The following is a 27,498-nucleotide window of genomic DNA, read 5'->3' as shown; positions in this document are numbered from 1 at the left end:
AACACATCACCCACTGTAGTCCCCCGTGTCCTAGCAACCAAGACGACAGTCCACACGTGTATTTCGAAACAACAAGGAAATACACAGTCCGAATTTGCGAGTGGGCAAAAGTATTGAAAAAACAAGGGAGAAAAACAAATCAACGAGTCATGTCCACTGACAGTTTAGGGATTAACAAAAATACGCTCCTCGCCGATGTTTATTGTAGTCTACAAACAACGCGAGCATGTCCGGGCATGTCCAAGCCCAACACAACACAGTTCAATCGGTGATGAATGTCAATATGTGAAACAGCACCACATTAACTGAAGAAATAGATGTAGAAAAAAAATCCAAATACCATATAACCACACGGATTGTTAGGATTGTTGAGAATCAAACTGGATTATGTACACAATTTTTTTCCGGACCGAAATGTTCAACTGTACCACAAAATGGCCGCGGCCGATCCTATGCTGGCCACTGTGTGCATGCTAATCAACACGATCCGCCGGTTGTAAAACTTGCAAACCTCCTCCGTTCGTGGAAATCATCACACTAAGGGTGGCAAAACAAACGCCGACGTCCATGTAGGTGGTAACTGATGTCGATCGGCAGTAATCCAGCAATCCAACAGTACATACTTCCAACAGGGAAACGTAAAAGATTCAGTCGTTCGGGCGCCAATTTGTAACGTGGCCGGAGTGTTTTACCCGGAGAAAAACAAGATGGCTTATAAGAGGAAATAAACACTCGATGCAAACAGCAAGTTATCCCGAAAAAGCCTTTGTATTTTAGTCCTCTTCAACGATCACATCCAACTTACATACATGTAAACGGGGTGAAAGGCGAAGTAGAAACAAAACAACACTCGGTTCCCGTCACAAAAGAAAGAAAACATTAGCTTGTTTAGCTCACATGGCAGGATCACAACAACAAGTCTGAACATACTCCGCTTAGCTCTAGCTCTGCCTGGCGCATGCGCACTCACCAGTCTAAGCGCATACGTCAGCAGAGCTCTCATAAAGGCACAGTACACATAAACCATTACAATATGAAAGTGGCCGTTACAATATGGACGTTTGTTTGGTGAAGGTTTCCAGGCAAAAGAGCAACTTTGCGCGCGTTTGGACATGTTTATTTCACAGACGCGTTTCGGCTTACGGGTAAACGCGCTGCTGTGTATATGAGCTTGGACAGACTCTCGCTGTGTGCTTTCGGTTTAAGATTTCTGGATCAGATAAGGATATAAACGTTTGTTTTGTTAATGTTTCTGGGCGCGTGCTTATTTCAAAGACGTGTTTCGGTTTACTAGCACAAGCTCCAAGAGCTGAGGCAGCGCGTCTGTGGAGATATTGCAGGGGACGCGTTTGTGTGCAGGATGCAGGGATAAACGGACATCTGACTAAAGTGAGTGTTTCTATTTTCTTTGTTATACTAAGGTGGCATTTATGTACACAATAGCATATCTGAGCGGTGTTTTATATGTCTATATTGTGAGAGCAGTGAGGCTGATATTACACAGATGTAATTACAGTAAACAAGAGACAAAAAGAAAATTGGTAAAACTAAATAAACATTTAAAATGCATACCCTTTTTTAAGTACTTGAAAAAACATTTGTACTGCGGATCTGAAACCGCACGTTACTGTTTGAATAAGACTTTGCTACACACCAGACCAGAGTGTTATTGTGTGTACCACAATGTAACATCACGTTTAAAAGTAAGTCATGATTGGTGTCTGTCAGACACAGTGGTGGTGGCTATTTTCTTTGTTTTACTAATGTGGCATTTATGTACACAATATCATATCTGAGCCGTGTTCCGATTAACGGGAGTGGCTTGGAGAACTGTGCATTGTGGTGCACAGTGGGAGTTGTAGTTTTTCATACAAATGTGCTCTAAAGTCACATTTTGTCTTTTCTCTGTCAAATAGGCACAAAATTATACATTTATGTTACATTTTGACTACAAATATGACTCACTTTCCATAAAGATTAATGTTCCTATCGGTGAAATGGCCCTTTAAAAATCTACTTGCTGCACAAACTGCCACAGACTTTTACAAAGGATTGCTGTTCTTGAAACAAAGTTACTTACAGGACTACCAAACCAGACGGAACACACAACAGAGCTTCGTCATCATGGACGCCCTCAGCATACAGCCGGTGAGTCCCATGAATCTAACGTTCAACACACTAATCAATGGTACAAACAGGGAGCAAGACCCAAAATCATTAGAGAAATCAGACTGTCACGAGCATCACATTTTTCCGCAGTAGCTTCCTCTACCCTAGATACAGCTATGACAAGAATTGCAAACACTGACTTTCTACCACCACCTATACATCTTGAGAACAGATTTGAAGTATTAATGAATATGAGTGAGGATTCTCCAAATGTGATAAATGTGCGCAGAGCACATCCGAGCCCAGAACTCTGATATTGGGTCACTGAATTATCAGAAACTATATCAACAGAGACTCAACTACGTGCTGCCTTTCACAAGCAACCATTTCTGATGTAAACAGGGAACTTCAGAACATTCTGATGAAACATAAGACTGTAAATGGAGTTCTCATTCATGTGGGGAAGAATGATATTCACAAAGAGCAATCTGAACTCCTTAAGAGTGATTTCAACAAACTTTTTGAAACACTCAGAATGGTGAAAGTTCAGCCGTTCATCAGTGGACCACTTCCAACAAGAGGAACAAAAAGGTTTTCATGGTTGCTTGGACTTAATACATGGCTGCAAAAAACCTGCAACATAAAGGGACTGAACTTTATCAACAACTTCAATCTTTTCTGGAGTCAGAGACAACTATTTAAACAGGATGGCATCCACCCAAACAGACTGGGTGCAAGAGTGCTAAAGGACAATATCTATTTCTCCCTTCATCATCCTTCAGCAGTGTGTGCCAATCCACTCAACCTGAATGGCACACACACACCTGGACAGAGTATGAATGACCACAGGACTTCTCTCCAGCACCTGAATGGACATGATGTTGACATATCCCACAAGGACAGAGATAACACCACGCAGCCACAACAACCACTGTTCATGGACACAATCTCAGCTGAGTCCTGCCCACAGAGCTCACCACAGTCAGACTGTGTCAGATTAGAACTGCTCCAAGATTCAGCACCCAAGGACGACTTTCTGGAAAACAGCCAGGGAAACCAGGACAACATATCACAGCCTCCGGTCACATCAGAACAACAGGACTCCTCACTAGATATGTCATTCCTCTCTACAGCATCCCCGCTTTTGACCTTCTCTGGAAAAATGGAGGAACTGGTTTATGCTGGAACTAAACTATCCCACTCTATTGCTGTGAGCCCCCAGCTTTCAACCAGAAAACGGCAAGCCCCATAACCACCAAAGCCAGTGGGCCCAGCTCCCCCTCCTCGTCCTGTCAGAGCTCTTCGGTCTCTGACACAACGCCAAGGAACACACCCTCCTCCATCTGCTGTAGGTGAACCAAAAACAACTGATAACGGCTCTCAGTGATGTGTGTCGAGTTCCTGCTATGAAAATACTAATACTTTTATTAAATGTTTACAAAAGCAGGAACTCAGTGTGCCTATATCTTTCTCTATTTCTGTTTTATTACATGATAGAAAGCCCAAGGCTTTATCAAACCGTAGGGCAAATCAATCTAATCTGCTGCCTGTTACATATCAAACTAAGTTTTCTGTTAGGGAAAAAAATAGTACTGTTAAGTTAGCACTTTTAAACATCTGTTCACTTAAAAATAAATCACTTCTAGTCAGCGACTTAATAACCACAAACAACCTGGATTTTATGTTTCTAAATGAAACATGACTAGAAGAAAGTTACAGTGCAACAGTCCTTAATGAAACAGCCCCTCCTAACTTTACTTTTATGAGTTTCTGCAGAACTGCTAGGAAGGTGGAGGCGTAGCTGCTCTTTTTAAAGATGTCTATCAATGTAAGCAAGTGTCATATGGGAATTACCCGTCTTTTGAATATCTAGGTATTGTGTTGAAAGGTACTCCACACATTCTACTTATCATTATTTACTAGGGATGTCCCGATCAGGTTTTTTTGCCCTCAAGTCCGAGTCATTTGATTTTGAGTATCTGCCGATACCGAGTCCCGATCCGATACTTCTATAATACATAAAATATAGTATATAGTATATAGTATATGTACAGGGGTTAAATTGGGATTTGTTTTGTGGGGATGCTCTGTTGGGATGGAGGGTTCGAGGGGTAACATGTTTAAGCCTGATGACAGCAAAGCCACTGGTGTGTTTCAATTACATTTTGGACCTCTGATAGGATTTTATAAGTCAGTTTTAAAGCTGTGCCACATGTTGACCCAAACTTTAAAACCTGAACTTTAAATTATGCAAATCTATGAGTCTGACACCCTATATGCATTTGTTGCACATGTCATTATGCACAATTGATCAAACTTGGAAGGAAGTTATAGGAATCAACCTCCTTGACTAATTCTATGCATAAGATAGGCTACCCAAAAAGACTCAATTAACAAGAAAAACAACATACTGATTCAGCAATATATCCTATAAGATTCCCTAAGCTGGTCAGCAGTTAGTTATAAAATACCTATTGTTAGGTCGTAATTAATCTGTATAATCAAAATACATTATTTTATTAAACTATACAATCAGTTGTATCCAGTTATCTAGTTAACATATTGTAATGAGATGAGTGACATGGCTATACATACTTTAATACTTTGTTTCTAGACTTCTATTAAGTTTTCTCGACGTGGGCACCATTCTTACCTCTCTCTCTATCTCTCATCTCTACAGTATCCTGCGCGAATGCGCGTTCTTGAGGTTCCGAGTGAGACGCAGAGCTGCGTCTGAGCACATGGTGACAAAAACGATCAACGCGTCGTTTAAAACAGCGGTAAAAATCCGGTTTTGTCGTGGGTTCCTTGCTCGCACGAGTGTGAAGCCTATGAATGAAAGCACGTCAATAGGCTTGTTCGACTTCATGCGGCGCCGCAACACGACAGCCGGATAACGTCAAACTACCGCGAGAGTGATCCGCGAAATCATACGGAGGAGTTTGCTTTTAAATCGCTAACTTTGACGTCATCCGGCTGCCGGTTCTTGTGGCGCTGCATGAAGTCGAACTCTTCTCATCAGTTCACAAGCACCAGCGCAGCGCGTACACTGGCGTGGAGCAGAGCGAGACCTTAATGGATTTTAAACCCTGCATATGTATCCGAGTCCTGATCGGGAGGTAACGGCTGATTCCGATCGAGTCTGAAACCACGTGATCGGGGCCGATTTCCGATCACGTGATCGGATCGGGACATCCCTATTATTTACAGGCCCCCAAAATACTCTCCAGCATTTGTTGAGGACTTTACAGAACTGTTATCAACGATTTCCTCAGAGTTTGACTGTTTTGCTATTGCTGGAGATTTTAACATTCACATAGATAAGCCAGAAAGCATTATGACAAAAGATATCACAGCTGTTTTAAATACTTTTGATCTGACTCAACATGTACATGGACCCACACACAATCGTGGACACACTCTAGATTTAATTATCAGCAAGGGTGTAAACATTTCATCAGTCGTTATTAAGGATGTAGCACTTTCTGATCATTTCTGTATTTTTTTTTGATATATTGATCTCTCCTACTATTGAAACTAGATATGTGTCTGTCAAAAAGAGATCCTTAAATGAGAACACCAGTGTGCTATTTATGAAGGCTATATCTTTAACACCAAGCATATCTGCAGACTCTGTTGATTTTCTCCTTGATTCCTTTAATTAGAAAGTTAAGAGTGTAATCGATGATATTGCTCCTGTAAAAGTCAGGAAGAAGAATGGCAGGCAAAAATCACCTTGGAGAAACTCAACAGAGGTGCAGAATATGAAGAGACAATGCAGAAAAGCTGAGCGCATGTGGCGGAAGACAAAACTTATAGTCCATTATAACATCTATAAAGACAGCCTTCGTGCTTTCAGTGTGGAACTAGGCAAAACTAGACAGACTTTCTTTTCAAATATTATAAACAAAAACATAAATAACACACACACTCTTTTTGCTACTATAGAGAGACTAACAACCCCCCCAAGTCACATTCCAAGTGAAATGCTCTCAGACAGCAAATGTAGCGAGTTTGCTAACTTCTTCTCTGAGAAAATCAATAATATCAGAAAGGTGATCAGCACATCCTTGAGCTGCGCCTGGGTCAGACAAATCAGACCACAACATCAGAAAGTAGTTACGATGTCTGATTTTGAAGCATTTGATGGTAAAATTTTGGAAGAAACAGTACAGCATCTTAAAACATCAACCTGCGCCCTTGACACACTCCCAACATCTTTTTTCAAAAGTGTCTTTAACTGTTTAGAAGCAGATCTTCTAAAAGTGGTAAATTCATCACTTAACTCTGGGACTTTTCCAAAGTCCCTTAAAACTGCAGTTGTTAAGCCCCTCCTGAAAAAGAGCAACCTAGATAACACTGTATTGAGCAACTATAGACCAATCTCAAATCTTCCTTTCATAGGCAAGATCATTGAAAAAGTTGTTTTCAATCAGCTTAACAAATTCTTAATTTCTAATGGTTACTTTGACATTTTTCAATCTGGTTTCAGACCACACCACAGTACAGAGACAGCGCTCATAAAGATAATAAATGATATTCGCCTCAATACAGACACAGGCAAACTATCAGTGCTGGTGCTACTCGACCTCAGAGCTGCTTTTGACACTGTTGATCACAACATACTTCTTGACAGGCTGGAAAACTGGGTCGGGCTTTCTGGGATGGTCCTGAAATGGTTCAGGGGTGCGTTCTCCGATAACGTTCTCTCTTAGCACGCTACGAAGACTCAAAAGGTACACCTTAACTACAGGTATACCTTTCCTATGTGTGTTCTCCGAACTATACCTTAGGATGTTGCTTAAGGTAAACCTTCTTAAGTTCGACCTTAGCGGGTGCTGTCCATGGTGGAGGTTCTGAATAGGTTGATATCGATTGCTCGACAATCAATTATTCACTTCATGTAATAGGTTTCGCTGCGTTATGAGATAGCGGTGTTCTTTATTAAAGAAACATTTTAGAAATAGTTCAAGCTAAATTTATTAGGAATATCTGTTAAAAATATTTCAAATTGCAAACAACTAAATTCAACCTTCTATATTTTATATCAAAAGCGTGCAAAACCCGCAACTTTATTTCCAAACGTATCATGTTTAAACTGCTCCAATTCATCCCCTATGCCTTCACTTGAAAGGATAATTTATATTAGGGGTTCCCAATAAGTGCGTTGCACAGGGGAATAAAGTGGGTCGCGCAAGTAATTTGTTGTGCATTACACTTAAAATATATAAAAACAAACTATTGTTGTTCATTAGTTCACGCGTTTATTGTGCTTGGACAGTGGATGCGCAAGCAGCGTCGTTACAATGCGGATAAAGCTTAATGGACGCATTTCTGGAGCCTGTCTGTCTACCTCAAATATAACATATAAAAAAAATATATATATATATTTAAGCAATATCGCTCGAGTAGGAGTGTGATATAGCTCTATATCATCACGGCTGTGATTAGGCCAAAGGCACGAGGCCGCAGAAATGTTTGAAAAGCCTCTTTGTTTGAGAACTACTTCTTCCGCCACGGATTTGAGGGCGGCCAGAATGACAGGTAAAACTTTCGGCTGCTTTGAAGCTCATAACAACTCAATGGACGGAAAAGCCGTTTCTTTATATTACCGTTTCTTGGTCACAAAGTGTAGTTTTAAGATTAGTTCAGTCGAGAATGTATATGTATTATATTTAAATCTGCAGTCGATTAGTAAAGATAGCGCCTGTTTGAACGTTTGCTTAGTGAGATTCGGTACGAATGAGAACCAAAGCATGAGCGGACATCAGTGTTCACTCGCCCCGCTGACCACCGCCCTCTCTGGGCTACATTTCTGACAGAGATACCCTGGCTCTCATGTTGGCCTTGTTTGTTTATGATCGTCAAAATGAGATCAAATCAGCAGTATTTGGTGTCATGATCAAACTATTACTTGTTTTTTAATTCATATTTAGTGTCTTTTGTGTTGTTATTGTTTTGGCGCGAGGTAAAAGTTAATAAAACTACTTGTATAACGTTACTATTGCTTTCTCATTTATTCTTAACGTGATACGAGCACTCGATTATTATTATTATTAAACTTTGTTCTTGTCAGTACTATATAAAACTGTTTTTTATAAGTGTCAGAGAGATGTTTTTGCATGCTGCTTATAAATATACCCGTGGCGATATCTCATAACATGTTTTAATAGTCACGTCACGATAAAGTAAATGATCAATGTCCACATTTAAAAGCTGCGGTGCTTACCTGCAGTTTCACGGTGTTTTCGCGTTCTGATAAGAAATATAGCTCCAGAAAAAAAAAACGAGTGTTTATATTCCTCTTTCCAAGTGTTAATCGTCCACACGATGTGACAAGACATTTCTCCCATTAACTGTAACGTAACATCCAAGAGCGCTGATCTTTGACGGAATAACTTCCGATTGGGGATTCACAGACTGATTTATGAGCTAGTAAACTAATGAGACAAATGGAGAGTGATTCAAAACAGGGCGTCTGTGTTTTTCCATTCAGAGATGAGCCTGCTTAGGACCTCCATTCACTAGGTGGCGGAATGATACGAAAGGTGAAGCGGTTACAGTGCCGATATCAGCACAATATCGCATAGGTCTTAGCCAATCAGATTCGAGAACCAGAAAGAACTGTTGTATAAATATATATATTATATAATAAATAAATATATATTATGATTACTTTAGATTTTAGCTTTGATTAGTTTTAATGTGGAAATTGTGTTGACCTTAGGAGACTATAAGCAAGTGCGCAGTTTGTTTTGAATGTTTATAAAGTATATGGCATGCAGTTGCCTCAAAGTTATAAAACATTAAAAAACTTCGATGCAAAGTCAATCGATGCATTAACAATCCTAATTAGTTTAATATTTTTTATTTTACCCGATTTATTTATGCAGCTAAAATACTTGCCGGTAGTCTAAGGCTATGTTAATTAATGCGTTTATCCTTTGAAACACGTTACTTTTGCTACGTTTACGCCTTTCATCTACACTACATCACCGTTTTCGACCCTCATAAACGGATTCGTTCGCAAACACTGCAGACCCTGTTTTAGTTTGAGAACTCAGACGTTGCACTGAGTGTAAATGAACGTAGACGGAGTCTTATGTAAACGAACAGCTGATGTTAACGTAACAACGCATCATTTTCAAAGTAAAAATTATTTTATTCAGGTAAATGGAGGTTTGCAACGGAGGTTTTGCCAAAAAAAGTAAACATCTACCCAACCAGCTATTATAAACGCTATATCGGATTGTTTTAACATGTAACCTTATAGATAATGTCTATTTTATATTTATGTTTGAGTATTGTTGTAATGTGTTTATGTTTTGTTTAAATTTAGTTAGCTTATTACGAAAGATAGACTGTAATTTTAAACACCATATAGGGCGTTGTAAAGGCCAATATGAAGATAGAATTGTAATGGGTCAGACATCATTTTCAAGTTTAATTTAAGTTTTGTTTTCTACTTTAAAATTAATTTCGTTTCAGATAATTTGTCTCTTAATTTTAATTGATGTTTTGTTGATAAGTTTTGTGAATATAAATTAATAAAAACAATAAACTCAACAACATCATTAATATTTAATGCTCGTTTAGCCGCTTGCACTTTTAGCTATTTCTGTGTTGCTAGCGGAGGACGTGCACGGACCTCACACACTTTTAAAAATTAATGCAATAAGCCTTTCTGTAGGCTAAAGCTATACTTCACCTCTTACTATGTTTGATTGAAGTTTGCATTTGCTGAAATTTATTTTTGCTTCAAGTTCGTTTAGTACTGTTCACTTGAATGCTTTCTTTTTAAATAATAAAGACCTTTCTGTTTAGTTATAAAATCAAAATTAACCGTCTCCTGAAGATGCGTATAAATAGCCCGAAGTGTAAAACACGTGCAATACATACACCAAATTCCACTTTGGCGTGCATATGATACGCAAGTCCTTCCCATTCACTTAAACGGTGCATCTTTTTTTGTCGTTTTATTTATTGGTTTCTCAATTTTTTTGCTTTTTTACCATTTTCGCTTGGGTTTAGGGTTAGAACAACTTTTTGTTATATAAAAATGACATCCTAACCCAAACCCCAACTCCAAGCGACCATGGCTTAAATATGGACAAAAACATGGAGAAACCTGTATATTAAATAACCTCATTAAGCAAATCTAAAATCTAACCCTAAACCCAAGCGAAAATGGTTAAAAAAACAGAAAAAAATTGAGAAACCAAGAAATAACAGGTTTTACACGAGTTTTACACTTCGTGCTATTTATACGCATCCTCAGGAGACTGGGTAGCAGCAACAGTATAAGACTTTCCCAAACACATTTTTATATGTTCAAAAAAAGTGTCTGTTGTAGTTGCCAGCAAAGGACCCAGGTATGAATTTTTGTCAATATCACACACCTAGGCTGCATAAATGCGCAAAGGTAAACTACTATTAGAGTAATAAGTTATTTTACACTTGAATGCGCATGCCCAGTTACGTGATTGGTCATGTTTCACGCGTTTATGGTGGTTTATAGTGTGGATGAAGATTCTTTTTAAAATGCCAGTATAAACGAGGATCGTTTTCATTTTAAATTGTCGTTTTAAAACGCAAATGCTCTAATATAAACAGGGCCTAAGATTTAACGGATATGAAATGCACAAATGAAATCGTAGGATTCGCTGTACAGCTGCCAGTTTCACCAACTCCATCACCCAAAATATATTTTTTAAATAGTTTCTTAATCCTGTAGCATTTAATAGTTCGCAGTTGATGTCCCTTTGGAAAACATAATTAAAAATCTAACAACCATCAATGTAATGATGTCTAATTATGTGAATGTTTTATTCTTTAAATATAAAAATATTTGCCTAATTAAACACGGAGTGTTTTTTTTTTTTACAAATATTTAGTTATATAGACTGCAATGTAAGCTTTTATGAAAGTGATGGCCCCTAGTGGAGTCATGTGGGATAAGGTATAGCTAAGAGGGCTCCAGACCAACCTTACGAACGAGCGACTTACAGAAGTGATACGTAACTAAGAGCGTTTCGGAAAACACGTATTAGCGATAAGGTACAGTTTAAGGTACAACTTAAGAACGACGTAGCGTTAAGGTAGTTTCGGAGAACCCAGCCCAGGTCATACTTAGAAGGGAGAGGTTATTATGTAAGTATAGGTGGCTATAAATCTGAGTGGACATCCATGACATGCGTAGTCCCGCAAGGCTCAATTCTAGCGCCACTCCTGTTCAACCTGTATATGCTCCCACTGAGCCAAATAATGAGAGAGAACCAAATTATGCAGACGACACCCAGATATACTTAGCTCTATCCCCTAACGACCAGAGGTGGAAAGTAACGAATTACATTTACTCACGTTACTGTAATTGAGTAGTTTTTTTGTGTATTTTTACTTTTTTGAGTAGTTTTTAAAATCTGTACTTTTACTTTTACTTAAGTATGTTTTATTTAAAGGATTGTACTTCGCTACATTTTAAATCATATCCGTTACTGAGTAAAAAAATATTTTAAAAAGCAAGGTGATAAAGACGCGCAACGGATGTAAATGGGCGGGGCTCGGGGGAACGCGCAAAAAGAACCATGGAGACGGACGAGACAGGCGCGCGCTAATGCAGACCCGCCTCGGTTCAAATCTTATGAAAGAAACCCCTGGTCATATTTAAGCGACCACTTTCCACTGACGCGAAGCGAGTGTTTCATTTCTATGAAAGGTAGGATTCATGCTCTTAAGTACGAAATTGCATGACGCGTTTTTAATACCATGTGCATTATCTTCCGAGGTCTAGCAGCTTTACGTCAAGTCAAACACAACTCTCAGAGAGAGAGAGAGAGAGAGAGAGAGAGAGAGAGAGAGAGAGAGAGAGAGAGAGAGAGAGAGAGAGAGAGAGAGAGAGAGAGAAGAATAAATGTCATCAGGTAGTAGGGAAGTAAGAAGATAATAAACGTGTCAAATGTATATAGACATGGCACTCATCTCATTATATGCTCATTTAAACTAGATATATAGTTTAATAAAATAATGTATGTTACCAGCAATACATCAATTACAACCTTACTATAGTGATTGTATTTAATAGCTGCTGACCACCTTCAAAAGTGCATAACTCACATGTAAAAATCATTAAACAATTCCATAAATGTTTCTTACTTTAAAAAAGCTTTTTATTTTATTAACTTTTTGTTATTGCACTTTAATTGTAAAGATGTTCCTACAATTAAAAACAACTCGTTTGAGATTTATATTCCCTTGTCGTTTTTGAACTATACTAGAATCCTCAACCTCTCCCCGCTGTAAAAAAAGTAACTTTTACTCTGAGTAAAGTTAAAATGACTTACTTTTTACTTTTACTTGAGTAGATTTTTAGACAAGTAACTTTACTTTTACTTAAGTAAAAAATTATTAAAGTAACTTTACTTTTACTTGACTACAATATTTTATTACTTTTTCCACCACTGCTAATGACTATAGCCCCATTGACTCCCTGTGCAAATGGATTGATGAAGTTAACAGTTGGATGTGCCAAAACTTTCTGCAGTTAAACAAAGAGAAAACTGAAGTCATTGCGTTTGGAAACAAAGTGCTCAAGGTGAATGCATACCTTGACGCTAGGGGTCAAACAACTAAAAATCAAGTCAGGAATCTTGGTGTGTCTGGAATCGGACCTTAGTTTCAGTAGTCATGTCAAAGCAATAACTAAATCAGCATATTATCATCTCAAACATATCGCAAGAATTAGATGCTTTGTTTCCAGACAAGATTTAGAGAAACTTGTGCATGCTTTCATCACCAGCAGGGTGGATTATTGTAATGGCCTTCCCAAAAAGACCATTAGACAGCTCCAGCTCATTCAGAACGCTGCTGCCAGGATTCTAAGCAGAACCAGAAAATATGAACATATCACACCAGTCCTCAGTGCCCGGTTGCATGAAACTCCTTAAGTGAGTGTTTCCCTGAGGGAGAAAAAATCCCTGAGGTAAGGGATTTATTTAAGAGCGTTGCAACAAAGGTCTTAACTGTCACCCTTACCTAAGTGTTTATATTAAGTATTTTACGGCAGTCTCTGCCAAAACACGGCAGCGGAGACGCGGTTGCTGTAGTTACAAAATCTCACAGCGGTAACAAATCAACGCACGCAGCTCAACAGACGGCGGATTTGTGTACAATGAAACATCACAAATAACAGACTGTAAAGTGCCGCGTGTATAAAACCTCAAAGTAATTCAAACTGGAAACACTTTAGATTGACGGACGATTAAACCGCTATTCTCCTAATAAATGCGCATCATTTTTCTCTAAGGGATTATTTCGATCGTTAGAAATGCGCGTTGGTACTTCATTTTCTTAAATAACCATAAAATCAGCTATCGCGTGTGACGTTAAGGGACCTGTTATAGTCCCTTAAGTTTTTAAGGGAAAATTGGACTTAAGGACTTTGTTGCAACGCATAGCAGAACTTAAGGTAATACTTTAGCATTTAAGGGTAAATACTTATTGACAGCCTTAAGGTTCACTTAAGGGTTTTTCTTGCAACCCATTTTTTATTAAGGGCACCCTTAACCTTATATTTAAGGGATTTCTTAGCTTAAGGACTTTCATGCAACCGGGCACAGGTCTCTACACTGGCTACCAGTTACATTTAGGATTGATTTTAAAGTATTATTAATGGTATATAAATCACTCAGTGGACTAGGACCTCAATACATTACTGATATGCTCATTGAATATAAACCTAACAGATCACTCAGATCATTAGGATCACATCAGCTAGAAATACCAAGGGTTCACTCAAAGCAAGGAGAGTCAGCTTTTAGCTATTATGCCAGTCGCCGCTGGAATCAGCTTCCAGAAGAGATCAGATGTGCTCCAACAGTAGTCACATTCAAATCCAGACTCAAAACACATCTGTTTAGCTATACATTTACTGAATGAGCACTATGCTGCGTCCGAACTGATTGCACTATATTTTATATGCACTATTTTAATTCTTTTTATTTCTCTTGATTTTATTCTTATTTTTAACGGTTTTATACTTTTATTCCTGTTTTATTTTTTTCACACATTTAAACAGTTTTTATTAAAATCACATTTATTTTCTTTTAATTGATATTTTAAATTCATGTATTTTTGATTTTTTGTTTTCTCATTTCTATGTAAAGCACTTTGAATGACCTTTGTGTATGAAATGTGCTATACAAATAAACTTGCCTTGCCTTGCCTTATATTAGTAAGTGAGGTAATGGCGGAAGAGATGGGTTTTTAGCCGATTCTTAAAGGAAACTACAGAGTCAGCAGATTGTGTCGCAACCGGCAGATGAGAAACAGCTCCAAAGAAGATACACGATAATGTGTTTTTTTTTTCCCTTTTTGAGATGGCACCACAAGCTGTCGCTCAGTGACAGAGCGCAGGGATTGAGAGGGTACGTAAGGCTGTATAAGCAAGCAAAGGTAAGAGGGTGCTGACCCAGTGGTGGTTTTAAAGGCCAGGAGCAGAGCTTTAAATTTGATGCGAGCTGCTATAGGAAGCCAGTGTAATTTGACCAAGAGAGGAGTGACGTGCGCTCTCTTTGGCTCATTGAAGACCACTCTTGCCGCTGCGTTCTGAATCATCTTTATGGGTTTGGTTGTGCAGGCTGGGAGTTCAGCCAGTAGTGCATTGCAGTAGTCCAGCCTGGACAGGACAAGAGCTTGGACCAGGACCTGTGTGGCAAGCTCATTTAGGAACGGTCTAATTTTCCTAATGTTGTAGAGAACAAATCTACAAGAGCGGGCAGGGCTGGCAACATGGGCCATGAAGCTAAGCTGATCATCAATGACCACTCCCAGGATTCTGGCTGTTCTGGATGGCGTGATGGTCGAGGTACCAAGCTGAATGAAAAGGTTGTGATGAATCTTTGGTTCAGATGATATAACAAGGTTCTGTCTTCGCAAGGTTCAGCTGGAGATGGTGATCCTTCATCCAGAGTGAGATGTCCCTCAGGCATGCTGAGATGCCGGCAGAAACCGTGGGGTCATCAGGGTGGAATGACAAGTGAAGTTGAGTGTCATCCACACAGCAGTGGTAGGAAAAGAAATGTTTTTGAATGACAGATCCCATGGATGTCATGTATATAAAAAAGAGCAGTGGTCCAAGCACGGAGCCTTGAGGCCCCCCAGGTATCAAGAAGTTGGGGTTTGGAAACATTACCTCTACCCCGAATGACCTAAAAAATTACAAAATCACTTTAAATATGACTGTGTGTCAGATAAAAGCAAGTGCCTTGCAGTGGAAGGTGGTAAAATATGTTGACAATTTATGAAAGGGAAAAATTGAAAGTTGAAAGTACATTCAGCTTTAAACTCTCCGGTCCCCCACTCCACCGAAAATGAATAAGAGATGCGAGTTTAAGGCAAATGCTGAATCTCCCCACAGTAAAAATTTTCTTTATTACTGTAAGTGTATATTTAAAGTTATGTGATGTAAATACTGTTAAATAGCATCAACTGATATATTATCTGCATGGCTAACGTCTAACTTACTGTTAGCGCTCTGATCTATTCTGCCTCCTCTGCTGCACACTGTCATTGGTAACATTATATTTAAAGTACATTTAATCACAGTGAATTAAAACTTTGAAAAACCTTGCTTATTGCACAAGGTTTTGTTCTGTGTTTGCTTGTATTCTGTGTATTTTTGTTATTTGAACTTGTATTTTGTTATCCTGCTCTGTTCGGACTTTTATTTTGAAATCATCGTGCCAGGTCACGCTTCACACTTCCTGTTTGTTTTTGTATTTAAGTCACTTCCTGTACACCAGTTCCCTGCTGAATATTACAATAGTAAGCCAGCCTGTTACCTGTCTGTACCTGTTTACCTGCATCCTGTTTATCTGTTACCTGTTTATCTGTATCTGTTCCTGTTTTGACCTCTGCCTGTACTTGGATTTTGATTGTTACTCTGCCTGCCCTGAACCCTAGCCTGTATTTGGATATTGCCTGTTTTGCCGTCTGCCTTGAACTATTGCCTGTCTTTGGATTTATGATTTGGATTTACCCTTGTTGGATTTGTTTGCTGGCCCTTTTGGGATTTTACTAAATAAACAACTTTTGCACATGGATTCACCTCTTCTCTGCTTTCATTAAAGAAACCGTTACACACATTTCCCTTTTTATAGATGGATATAGTATTTTTTTTAAAGACATCAGAAGTAAGAAGGTGAGAAAGTATATAGTTACTTAGATAGCTTATGTTTTGTCCATATTTGCATTTCACTGAAATTCGCAATGATTTCACCTCAGAAATGCATTGATAGACAGTTATATAATGTAAATCCTCAATCTCTTACACATTAAAATATCCTTATGCGTGAAACTATCAGTGCAAATAGGGAGAGAGAGAGAGAGAGAGAGAGAGAGAGAGAGAGAGAGAGAGAGAGAGAGAGAGAGAGAGAATTGAATTTTAACACACCTTTATTAACAAATAACCTAATCTAATACATTCAGTTCCTACCTACAAAAGTCCATTTAAATTTACCAATTTAAATACATTCAATATATTAAGTTTCCAAATAAATACCCATATAGAAAACAAACTCATTCCAAATCATATGCAAACTGTAATCTCTCATTAATTATTTCACACAGAGACCCCTTGTAACACCAAATCAAATCAAAAGACATAAGATCCCCCATAGCTTTGTAATACCGAAAATCTATTAAAATTCTGGATTTTACCAAGTTAAAAAACACACTTTGCAAATTAACACTTGAATTGCGTTCAATTCTTATTTTTCTAGTGTCATATATTGCCTTCTTTGCTTGACCCAATAGAAAATTCAACAACTGGCAACAAAATCGCTGTGTCCGGACATATTTAAATCCACATATAAATGTTTCCAAAGAAAAACTCTCATCAAAACGACCAAATAAGATCTTTAAAACCTGAAACAATGATAAAAGCCTGTTACAATGTACAAAAGCATGAAAAATGTTCTCCTTCTGGAAACAAAAAGGGCATTCATCACTAGTATCATGATTTATAACGGAGACAAATGCATTTACGGCAATTGCTCCGTGAAGGATCCTCCACTGTAAGTCGCCCACTTTTTTTTGCAAAGGTGACTTATACAATGCTTGCCATTCTGGCTTAACATCCTCCCCTAAATGGAGGGCATGACGCCAAGGCGTATCAACTCTTTTATGCAAGAATGTTTTGTTCAGAGTTTTAACACAATTTTTGTACAAAATTTTTCCAGAAACTGGATTAGGACCCATTAACATTGACACATTGGGTTGTAAAAAAGCACCTTCACACTCTTCAAAATCGGTCACCAAAAACAAATCAGGAAACGGGTCATTACAATCGGGAGTGATTAGCCCTTCGGTATACTCTTCTAACAATTTAACTTCCTCTGACGTAAGTGCTGACTTCCACTCTTCGAGTAATTTGGCCACTATACGCCTCGATTTTAGGCCCAAGTGTCGAGTGACCATGTCAATGTTCTCAAAGTCCAAGCCAGCCAGTTTAAATAATTGTCCCAGTGTTAGTACTCCAGCATTAAGAAGGATATCACAAATTGCAGGAAGTATTTTTCTGTTTGATAAGTCCAAACGCGATCCATAAACCAGAGGTTCCTGTAATAACCAATACAGAGATGTCATAGAACTAGGCCTCTGCATCTCAAACAAAGACCAAACTTTAACTAGGTTCCGATAAAAAATGGGCAATTTAGACAAGTCCATCCTTTTCGGATCCAGCCAAAAAAATTATCTCTCAAATTGTAAGCCTCTGAAGTCTCGCAAAAGAACACATGCAGCATGTTTCCAGCTTGAGTCCACTGGTCCCGTCAACAGTCTTTGGACAAATTGAAGCCTAAAAGCTGCTATTCTGCTCTGTATGTGCATTAAACCGTGTCCTCCTTCTTCTTTAGGCAAGTACAGAATGGCTTTTAGCACCCAATGCATCTTGTCCCAAAAAAGTCAACCAAAATAGCTTGTAATTTTGGCAATAATTCTTGTGGAGGATCCACACAATTAAATCGATGCCACAGAGCAGATGCAATTAAATTGTTTATAATCAAAACTCTACCTTTGTATGCCATTTTAGGAAGTAAAAATTTCCATTTATTAAGACGTCCTTTAAACTTCTCCACAATTCCTTCAAAGTTCTTTTTCATAAACACTTCATCCCCTAAAAACACTCCCAAATATTGTAACCCGTCCTTAGTCCAAGATAAACCTTCTGGAAGTTTTGGTTCCATATTGACCCAGCTTCCAACCAATATTGCTTCACTCTTAGACCAGTTTACTTTTGTGGCAGATATTTTTTGGAAATTTTTTAAGGTCTCTAATAAAACATTTACATCTCTCTGTCCATTAATTAAAATAACAACGTCATCTGCATACGCTGATAACTTAAAAACATTCGTACAGCATGGGACACGTACACCAGACACTTGTGCTCTTAACTTATTTAAAAGGGGCTCTATAGCCAAAGTATACAACATTCCGGACAAAGCAGAGCCTTGTCTGATACCTCTAAACACTTTAAAAGGGGCACACAAATTTCCATTGATTTTTAAAATACTTTCCACATCATTATACAACACTTTAATCAAAGAAATAAAATCACTGCTAAAACCAAAAGCTTTTAAAACATTCCATAAATACATATGTTCCACCCTGTCAAACGCTTTTTCTTGGTCAATGGACACAAGGCCAAAATCCAATTTTAGGTTTTTACCTATATCTAAAATATCCCTAATAAACGAGATATTATTAAAAATTTGTCTCCCAGGAACACAATACGTCTGATCAGGATGTACTATTTGACTTATTACTTCACTTAATCTACTCGCCAAAACTTTGGAAAGTAATTTATAATCTGTGCACAACAAGCTTACGGGTCTCCAATTATTTATTTCATTTAAATCACCCTTCTTTGGCAATAATGTAAGAACACTTCTTCTACAGCTTAAAGGTAGTTGACCATTAACCAAGCTTTCATTAATCACTTGCAATAAATCTGGGCTCACCTCTGTCCAAAATGTTTTATAAAATTCGACTGGTAACCCGTCTAATCCAGGTACTTTACCACCTTCCATACTTTGAAGTGCCTCCTTTAATTCCCCTAAAGTGACAGCTTTACTAAGTTCCACATTTACTTCTTCAGAGACTCGGGGCAAATTTTCAAAAAAACTCTCATCCTGCATTTCATCAAATGTTAAATCACTCTCGTATAATTTTCCATAAAAACGAACTGCCCTGTTTCTAATTTCAACAGGGTCTGACAAAACATCTCCAGTCTCAGAACGTAAAGTGTGTATAAACCTTTTTTGTCCATTTTTCTTCTCTAAATTAAAATTTTTTTTTGAAGGTGCATCCATCAACTCTATATTCTGAAATCTTGACCTGACAAGAGCTCCTTGTGCAGTTACATCTAACAGGTCATTTAAAAAATTCTTTTTTTCCTTAAGACTTTTAATAGCAGTCAACTCTCCAGTGACATCAGCTAATTCTGGCAAGTCTTTTAGTTCTTTTTCCAACATTTCAATTGCACCTTTTCTTTCTCGTGTGACATTAAAAGTATAATACTGACATAGCTGTCTAACTTGTATTTTTGCAAAATCCCACCACTGTCGAACAGATTGAAACGAAGATTTCTTTAGTCTAAAATCAATCCAAAACTCTTTAAAAATGCCTTTAAAAAAAGTATCACATAACAAATTGTTATTCAAGTGCCAATAAACACTTTTTGGCTTAACAGAGCCCACAGTCACATCACATTTTACTAGGCTATGGTCAGAAAAACCAACTGGGATAATAGAACATCCTCTAAAAAGACTGAGTTGATGTTTATATCCATAAAATCTATCCAACCTCGCTAGAGATATTAAATTATCTTGAACATGCGTCCAAGTATACTGCCTTTGTGCAAAATGAAAATTTTTCCATACATCAACAATCTCATTACATTTCATCAATTCAATAAGTCTCTTTCATGATAGCATATGGGGCTCAACATGATTTCTGTCTGTCAAATTTTCCGTACAATTAAAATCACCCCCTAAAATTAAAACATCCTCTGTGTTGCAATTTTCAAGTACATGACTCAATGTGTCTAAGAAAACCATTCTTTCAGTTGCTTTGGTAGGAACATACACAGAAATAAATACAAAAAAACAATTCTCAAACTGAGCTCTGACTTTTAACAGTCTACCCTTTAAAATTTCTTCCACTTGGTATGAGCAAGGAATGAAATTTTTAGAGAATAAAATAGCCACACCTCCACTGGTGGTACTCAAATGACTTAAAATAGACAATCCATCAAACTCTCTTGCCCAATCACTCATATTTTGCTCATCACTATGAGTCTCTTGAGCAAATAATACATGAACTTTTTTCTGTCTAATTGTTTCAAAAAGATGAAACCGCTTTTTTCCTTCTCTTGCCCCATTTATATTCAGAGAGGCAATGCATATTTCTCCCATAAGTAAGGAAAGAAAAAAGCAAATTAGACTTGACAAACACACAACCATATAAATGTGCTTTTTATTTTTCATCGCAACTATTAGACTTCGGTTGAACATTAAGCTTGGCAAGTATTTTCTTCAAACGATATGTCTCCTGGTTGCTGAAACACCCTTCACTCCTATACAATCTTATTTTATCAATGAACTGCAGCACGTCAGGAAAATGCTCCTCGATTAGAACTTTTCTCACATTCTTAGTTACCTTCAAGAACGATTTAATATCATCTGAACTATAAATCCTATTCGAAAAAGCACTTAACGGAAGGCTGCACTCCACACTGCATTCAGAGAAATCACTTTCACTTTCTGTGTCCGTCTGACTTAACTCGCAATCCGCTTTTTTTTCCGGCCGGTCAGAAGAGCGCTGTTCTAGCCTGCGCTTCAGTGGCGCTTTAAACGCACAAACCTCTGACTCCATCTCCGTCACATTTTTAGGATTAGCAGAGAGTTTGTCTACCATATCCACAACACATTCTCTATTCTCCACTTTATTATCTTCACCCACAATAACCATCATCCCTTCATCATCTTTTGACCGATCTACCCGCTCTACATCCACTGCTACCGTGACCGCCGCCGGCGCCGCTATCTGCGCGAGACTCAATTCAGGCACCTCGTCATCTGCAACTATCACAGCAACATTCCGATTTACATTTTCATTTACATTGTTTTCCTCATGTAAAGGTCCTTCATTCGATTTGTCTTGCCTGCCTGGACACGCACGGATCATATGACCGAATTCGCCACAATTAAAGCACTTCATATTGTTTGTAGTGACAAAGATTACATAATTAAAATCCTCATGTCTAAAACTTAAAGACAAATCCAATTCATCAATGTTATCTTGTAGGATCATATACACATAACGCCTAAAAGATACCACATGCTTCAACAGAGGAGACTTAGTACCAATCGGAATCATTTTTATGGGTGAAGCAAGCAGTCCGATCAGCACATCATTTGGGATAAATGGTGGCACATTTGATAAAGTCACCTTTTTAGAAGGTGTAGATAAAGGTAGTACTGGTGTAAAAATACCATTAATCACTATGCCGCTTTGTAGTAGCTGATTTGCCAACTCCACTGTTTCCACAAATACAACAACAGCACTGTTCATTCGGGACGCTGACACAATGTTCTCGTGGCCAACCACTTCTCCCACCGCCAAACTACAACCCTCCACTCCCGTGGCTGAATCTATTTTTATACCATGACGCCTTGTCAAAGAATTAAAACTCCCACCGCTGCCTGGGGTAGCCATGCTCCCGACACGTGGGAGCCGACACCCCGTCTAACACTACAAACACTCCCCTACTTCGTCTAATAAATCTGCAAAAAGAAACCAAAAAACCAACTAAGCAAAAACAAACAAAAAAAGAAAAGATAGAGAAGTATAAACCACTCGTACCTCACGCAGCAGCCAAACGCTCGCTCACATCCACTCCATTCACTCACTCAACACATGCGCAAAGAGAGAGAGAGAGAGAGAGAGAGAGAGAGAGAGAGAGAGAGAGAGAGAGAGAGAGAGAGAGAGAGAGAGAGAGAGAGAGAGAGAGAGAGACAGAGACAGAGAGAGAGAGAGAGAGAGAGAGAGAGAGAGAGAGAGAGAGAGAGAGAGAGACTTTTAAGAGCTCTTTTAATGTACACCATTTTAACCTTACAAAATCATATACAAAAAATTGGGTAGCACTTTATTTTACGACACGCAATGTACCGCGTAATTAAACCGAATTTACAGGGTACCTATTTGTAACAACAGTACCTCTACAGCACGTACTTGTAGGTATAAGGGAAAAATATTTTATGTTTGGGGTAATAAGGGGGCAAGAATATGGAAAAGTATAAATTATTTATACTCTAAGTATTTTATAACTACAGGGTACCTATTTTAATATTACGTGGTATGTCGGCTATCACTTATCCACGTCTATGGGGTAATTATGTTGATTTTTTTATGATTTTATTGTGAATGTTTCATATTCACTGTAGCTGATGAAATTATAATGTATACAGTCGATGTCTTCGAGCCACATCGCAAATAAAATTGAACAGCAAATCAGTTTTAATTTAGTAGCCTATTTTACTGATATGCTTTTAATAACAAAAGTCCAGCTGATTTAATGTGGTTATCTGTGTTTTAAGGAAGGTACAATAAAAATAGCAACTTATTCCCTATTTACCAGGTAACTAACATTTTGGCATATTTGAAGTGATGCTTTGCAATCGGATATGCTTGACTCTGAAACTCTTGTTAAAACATTTTATTTCAAATGACACAACAATGACCACAAAGTAACACGCTATTTGTTCATTTTTAATAGGTGTTATCATTGGTAGAATAAAACTTTGCAGCATTGTGGAAATAGAAGCATTTTAGCCAAATATAATTAATGCAACGTCAAACCAGAGTGAAACAACAGCAGACGGGTATCCAGCTTGCGCTGAAGCAAAAGAAGAATACGGGCGAATTATAATCGAAAGTGATCATCCCTATGCTCAATTCCCTTCGAAGATCAGATCTCTTGATGTATAAACTCTAGAGAAAGTTGGGCAATATTGTCTCATAGTGTGGTTAATTAAAATACACTTGGTGAATAGAGCCATAAAATACAGCGTCTTTTTCTGTTTATTTGGATATATTGTTTATGCAACATCCCCTTCGCGCAGTGCCCTTCAAGGGCGCAAAAACACCATTTGGAATTCACCCTACTTTTGTATGATGCGTAGTGCGCAGGTGTAGAGCGCGCGTGCATCCGCCTGCAGGAGGCTGTGCTGGAACGCGATCCTGAGGTGAAATCTCTTTACTGATGGTTTAAAAACTTTCTACACTGTGGAGTATGGGTGCGAGTGATGTGAGCAGGATCCGCACGCTGGATAAGGTGACTGGTTTTGTAAATAGATGACTAACGCGTTTCAAACAATGTTTTTCAAGAAAGTTGCCAGCTAACGTTAGCATCAGGTTAGCTAGCACATAAGTTAGCCTAAACTTAACAATAACTGGCTTAGAAAACTCAGTTTCTGTCAAGGCACAACGAAGAAACATTTACTGAAGGCTTACATTTATTTTAATAACAGCATTTGTGAGACGACATCAACTCAACATCCGAGCCATTGGATAAGAAGGATAAGAAGACCAGGAAGCCAAGCCGCAAAAACAATGAAAAATTGTCACGACTTTTTATTTGAAATAAATGTTGACTTAAGCCCGGAAAACACTGCACGATTTTTGCCCTCCTGTAAGATCATTACCTTATCACACTGTGCAACATGTATCGTTGAAACTCGGGTACGAGAGGCATGTAGACTGTACGATGATGACACGGAAACTTCGGTGGCAGCGTCACACGTTGCGCAACGTCACCAGCATGCGCTCATGGTAAACAAATACCGGCGCGCAGGTCGTAGCAGCAAACACACTGTGCGGTGATCATGACGAATTTCTGACACTGTCAGAAAACTATCGTAGGCTATCTTTGGACGCAAGACCGGAAAAATGTCTTTGAACCTCTCTCACTGTACGACATAGGACCACCGATAATGAACCACGATCACAGAATTCGCGACGAATGTGTCACGATGGCAATTTTTTGTCTGGGACAGCCAATAATCGTGCAGTGTATCCCGGGCTTTAAATGTGTTTTAAAGATGTTTTGAAATAAGTTGTTTTTAAAATAAAAATCACAATATTGTGTATGTTTATGGTATTTACCCTATAACTACATTTATAACAAGAAGTGAACAAAGCACCACTTTAGTTTAAGCCCTCAAATGTAAGACAACAAAGGGGTAACAAGCGCCATTTTACAGCCCGTAATTTACAGCCCGCAAAGGTAAGAGTTACCTGGTAAATACACAGAACAAGGGGTAACTAGCGCCACTTTAATTTACAGCCTTTAAATTACCTGGTAACTACTATATCCATATACAAATCAAGGTGGTACAAGTTGCTATTATTTTTATTGTACTTGCCTTAAAACACAGATAATCTAATTCAAGCAGCTGTACTTTTGCTATTATTATACAGTCTATCCCGAAATAAAAGTGATTTGCTGTTATATTTTATTTGCCGACGTGACTCGTAGACATTGACTGTATAGGCTACAATACACTTTCATCAGGTAAGTAATATGAAAAAAATCTAAATAAAATTATAACAAAAAATCAATAGACCATATTACCCATAGACATGTCATACATACCACATAATACTATAATAGGTACCCTGTAGTTATAAAATACTTATAAATAATATATAGAGTATAAATAATGTATAATTTTACATATTCTTACCCCATTATTACCCCAAACTTACCATATTGTTTCCTTATACCTACAAGTACGTGCTATAGAGGTACTCTGTTGTTACAAATAGGTACGGTGTAAATTCGGTTTAATTACGCAGTACATTGCGGGTCGTAATATAAAGTGCAGGACTCGACATTAAGGCTTGTCCGGGAGAAGTGGATTTTTTGAAGGACAAGTGTAAGAGAAAATTAGTTGTCCGACTGGACAAGTTAAATTTCTAACAATGTTACTTAACGTTATGTGCCGTTAACGACAGAGCAGAACACGCAGTGCAAACACCGAGCGGAATATTAAACAGAGAGCGCAGCGCGCCGACACGCACACACGCACGCACACACACACACGTTTACACCTTGCTGTTATTGAACAAGCTCCGCGCGCATGAAACCTGATCGCTGAACATGGAGGGGCGGGGCGGCATGGAGTGGAGAGTGATGTTTCTTCAGGCTCCGGCGTGAATATAAATGACAGACACTTCAACCGCAGTCCGTATTTTTTCTCTTCTAAAGTTCGGTAAAACACATAATGGGCTTAAAATCTTGTTTAAGAATCTGTTTTATAATGAGAATCTCTCTTTCAGTGCGCCTACGTGTGTTTGCGACGGGCGACAGCCGATTTGAATCTGACAGAGTTCGTCACTGTACATTAAAAAATCCCACACAAACATTACAGTGTAAATGTCACGGTGCGGTAACACCGAAAAAGGGAAAATAACAGAAGAACCCAAACGCAAGAGATGTATAAAAAATAAACTATGTATTTAATAAAACAGAACAGAAAATACCCACGTGGGGGTAAAACAGAGGATGAACTAATAATAATGTGATAGAACACAAACATAAACACGGGAACAGATCTTTCTGGAACATGAACACATCAACACAGAGATACAACAACGAACGCGCACACGACAGAGAACCAGAGGGCATTATAAAGACACCACATCAATGGGAAACAGGTGAACATAATTAATTACGTAAGACACGAGTACATAAGGGAGTAGGGTAAAAGTGACAAGACACTGGGAACACGTGTCACACATACATGATGTGCAAAAAACACGTGTCCCCACATAAACCACAATGCTGCCCTGACCTTGCCCTCAGACATAGACCTGAACCTATACTAAGGTCTGGCAAGATCACGACAGCGACAAGACACTGGGAACACGTGGAACCCACACACACAATATGACTCCACATGTCCCCACACAGAACATAATACTGTCATGGTCCTGTCAGATGCACTCAGACCTAAATCCAGCACAGATGTCTGACAAGACCATGACAGTAAATGCTAGGATTAAGATTGATTTTATATATCACAGATAATCTGGATACATTTACCCTAATACGTTTTTTAAAACATGGTAATGTTTTAATGTTTTGCTTTAGTGTTTTAATGTCAGACAATCATTGAAATGTGGAAAAAAAGAAGAGAAAGGCAGCAGATATAGCATCATTCTTCAGAAAGAGTAGCAAAAAGCAGCCAAATGAATCTTAGTAAAATACATTTCAGTGGCCTACAAAATTCATGTGATTTTCTGGTCTCTATAGTTTTTTCAGCAATGGGAGATATAAATTCTGATTTAAAAAAAAACTTGAGGTTGAATTATGACTATAAATTGTATGTTAATCTCAATTCATTTTTAATTGAAATTAAAGTATTGTAGCAATTGTATGTTATACACCATTGTGATTAACACACCTATAATACTTAAAAGTATTTTAAGGTTGGATGATAGAGATTTTATGTGCCACCCCAGAGTAACTGCTGACCCCTGCCTGGCCACCCCTATGAGAAATCCCTTGCTCCGCCACTGATTAGCAAAACACAAAAAATAAATTATATTATAAATCTTTACCCGGACAAGTGACTTTTGTGCATGGACAAGTGAAACATAAATTTACTTGTCCGAAGGACAAGTTCCTCAAAAAGTTAATGTCAAGCCCTGAAGTGTTACCATTGATTTTATATATCATTTACATTTTTTGTGTGTTTCTTTTTCATAAAATGTATGCTTAACTAAACCTCAGTACATGTGTGACAATCAGAGAGATGATCTTACTTCAGTATCTTCAGTTTACAGTCAGGATTCTTCAGTACATCAGAGATCAGCTTCACTCCTGAATCTCTTAGATTATTACCAGACAGATCCAGATGTGTCAGGTGTGATGGGTTTGATCTCAGAGCTGAAGTCAGAGCAACACAACCTTCATCTGTGATATTACACCGCTCCAATCTGTAGAAGACAGAGACACACAGTTTGTTCACACACAGATCAAATCTACAGTGAATTGAATTTGTTTCTCTTCCTGTCATCATTTAGTGTTTATGGACATTTTCATTTTAGTTTTAATTATGTGTGTTTGTGCTTTATTGAAACACATCAGTGAGATTTTAAAGTAAATAAACTGTTGATTCCTGCAATCACACATTGTAACATTTTCTCTTCTGTTTCTCTTTCTGAATGATTTTTGTTTTAATCCCCAAACATAAATTAAGTTTAATGTTTTATTTATCAAAAGATCTGACCTTCAGTAAGAGTTAAAAGTGTCGTGATGATTGTTGA

General features: G+C 38.1%; 1 protein-coding gene across 4 annotated transcripts in view; it reads right to left on the bottom strand.

Annotated features, from left to right (window-relative positions):
* Positions 1-27,498, bottom strand: part of LOC141363288 (protein NLRC3-like) — a 123,229-nt gene that overhangs the window by 29,813 nt on the left and 65,918 nt on the right. For all 4 annotated transcript variants that reach the window (XM_073865928.1, XM_073865930.1, XM_073865929.1 and 1 more), the window contains one exon: positions 26,995-27,168. In XM_073865928.1, the coding sequence (XP_073722029.1) occupies positions 26,995-27,168 (174 nt within the window). The remainder of the gene's footprint in view (positions 1-26,994; positions 27,169-27,498) is intronic.

This window comes from Misgurnus anguillicaudatus, unplaced genomic scaffold (genome assembly GCF_027580225.2).
Source record: "Misgurnus anguillicaudatus unplaced genomic scaffold, ASM2758022v2 HiC_scaffold_33, whole genome shotgun sequence".
NCBI lineage: Eukaryota > Metazoa > Chordata > Actinopteri > Cypriniformes > Cobitidae > Misgurnus > Misgurnus anguillicaudatus.
Note: the sequence above shows the minus strand (reverse complement) of the source record. Positions and strands in the feature narration are given on the sequence as shown.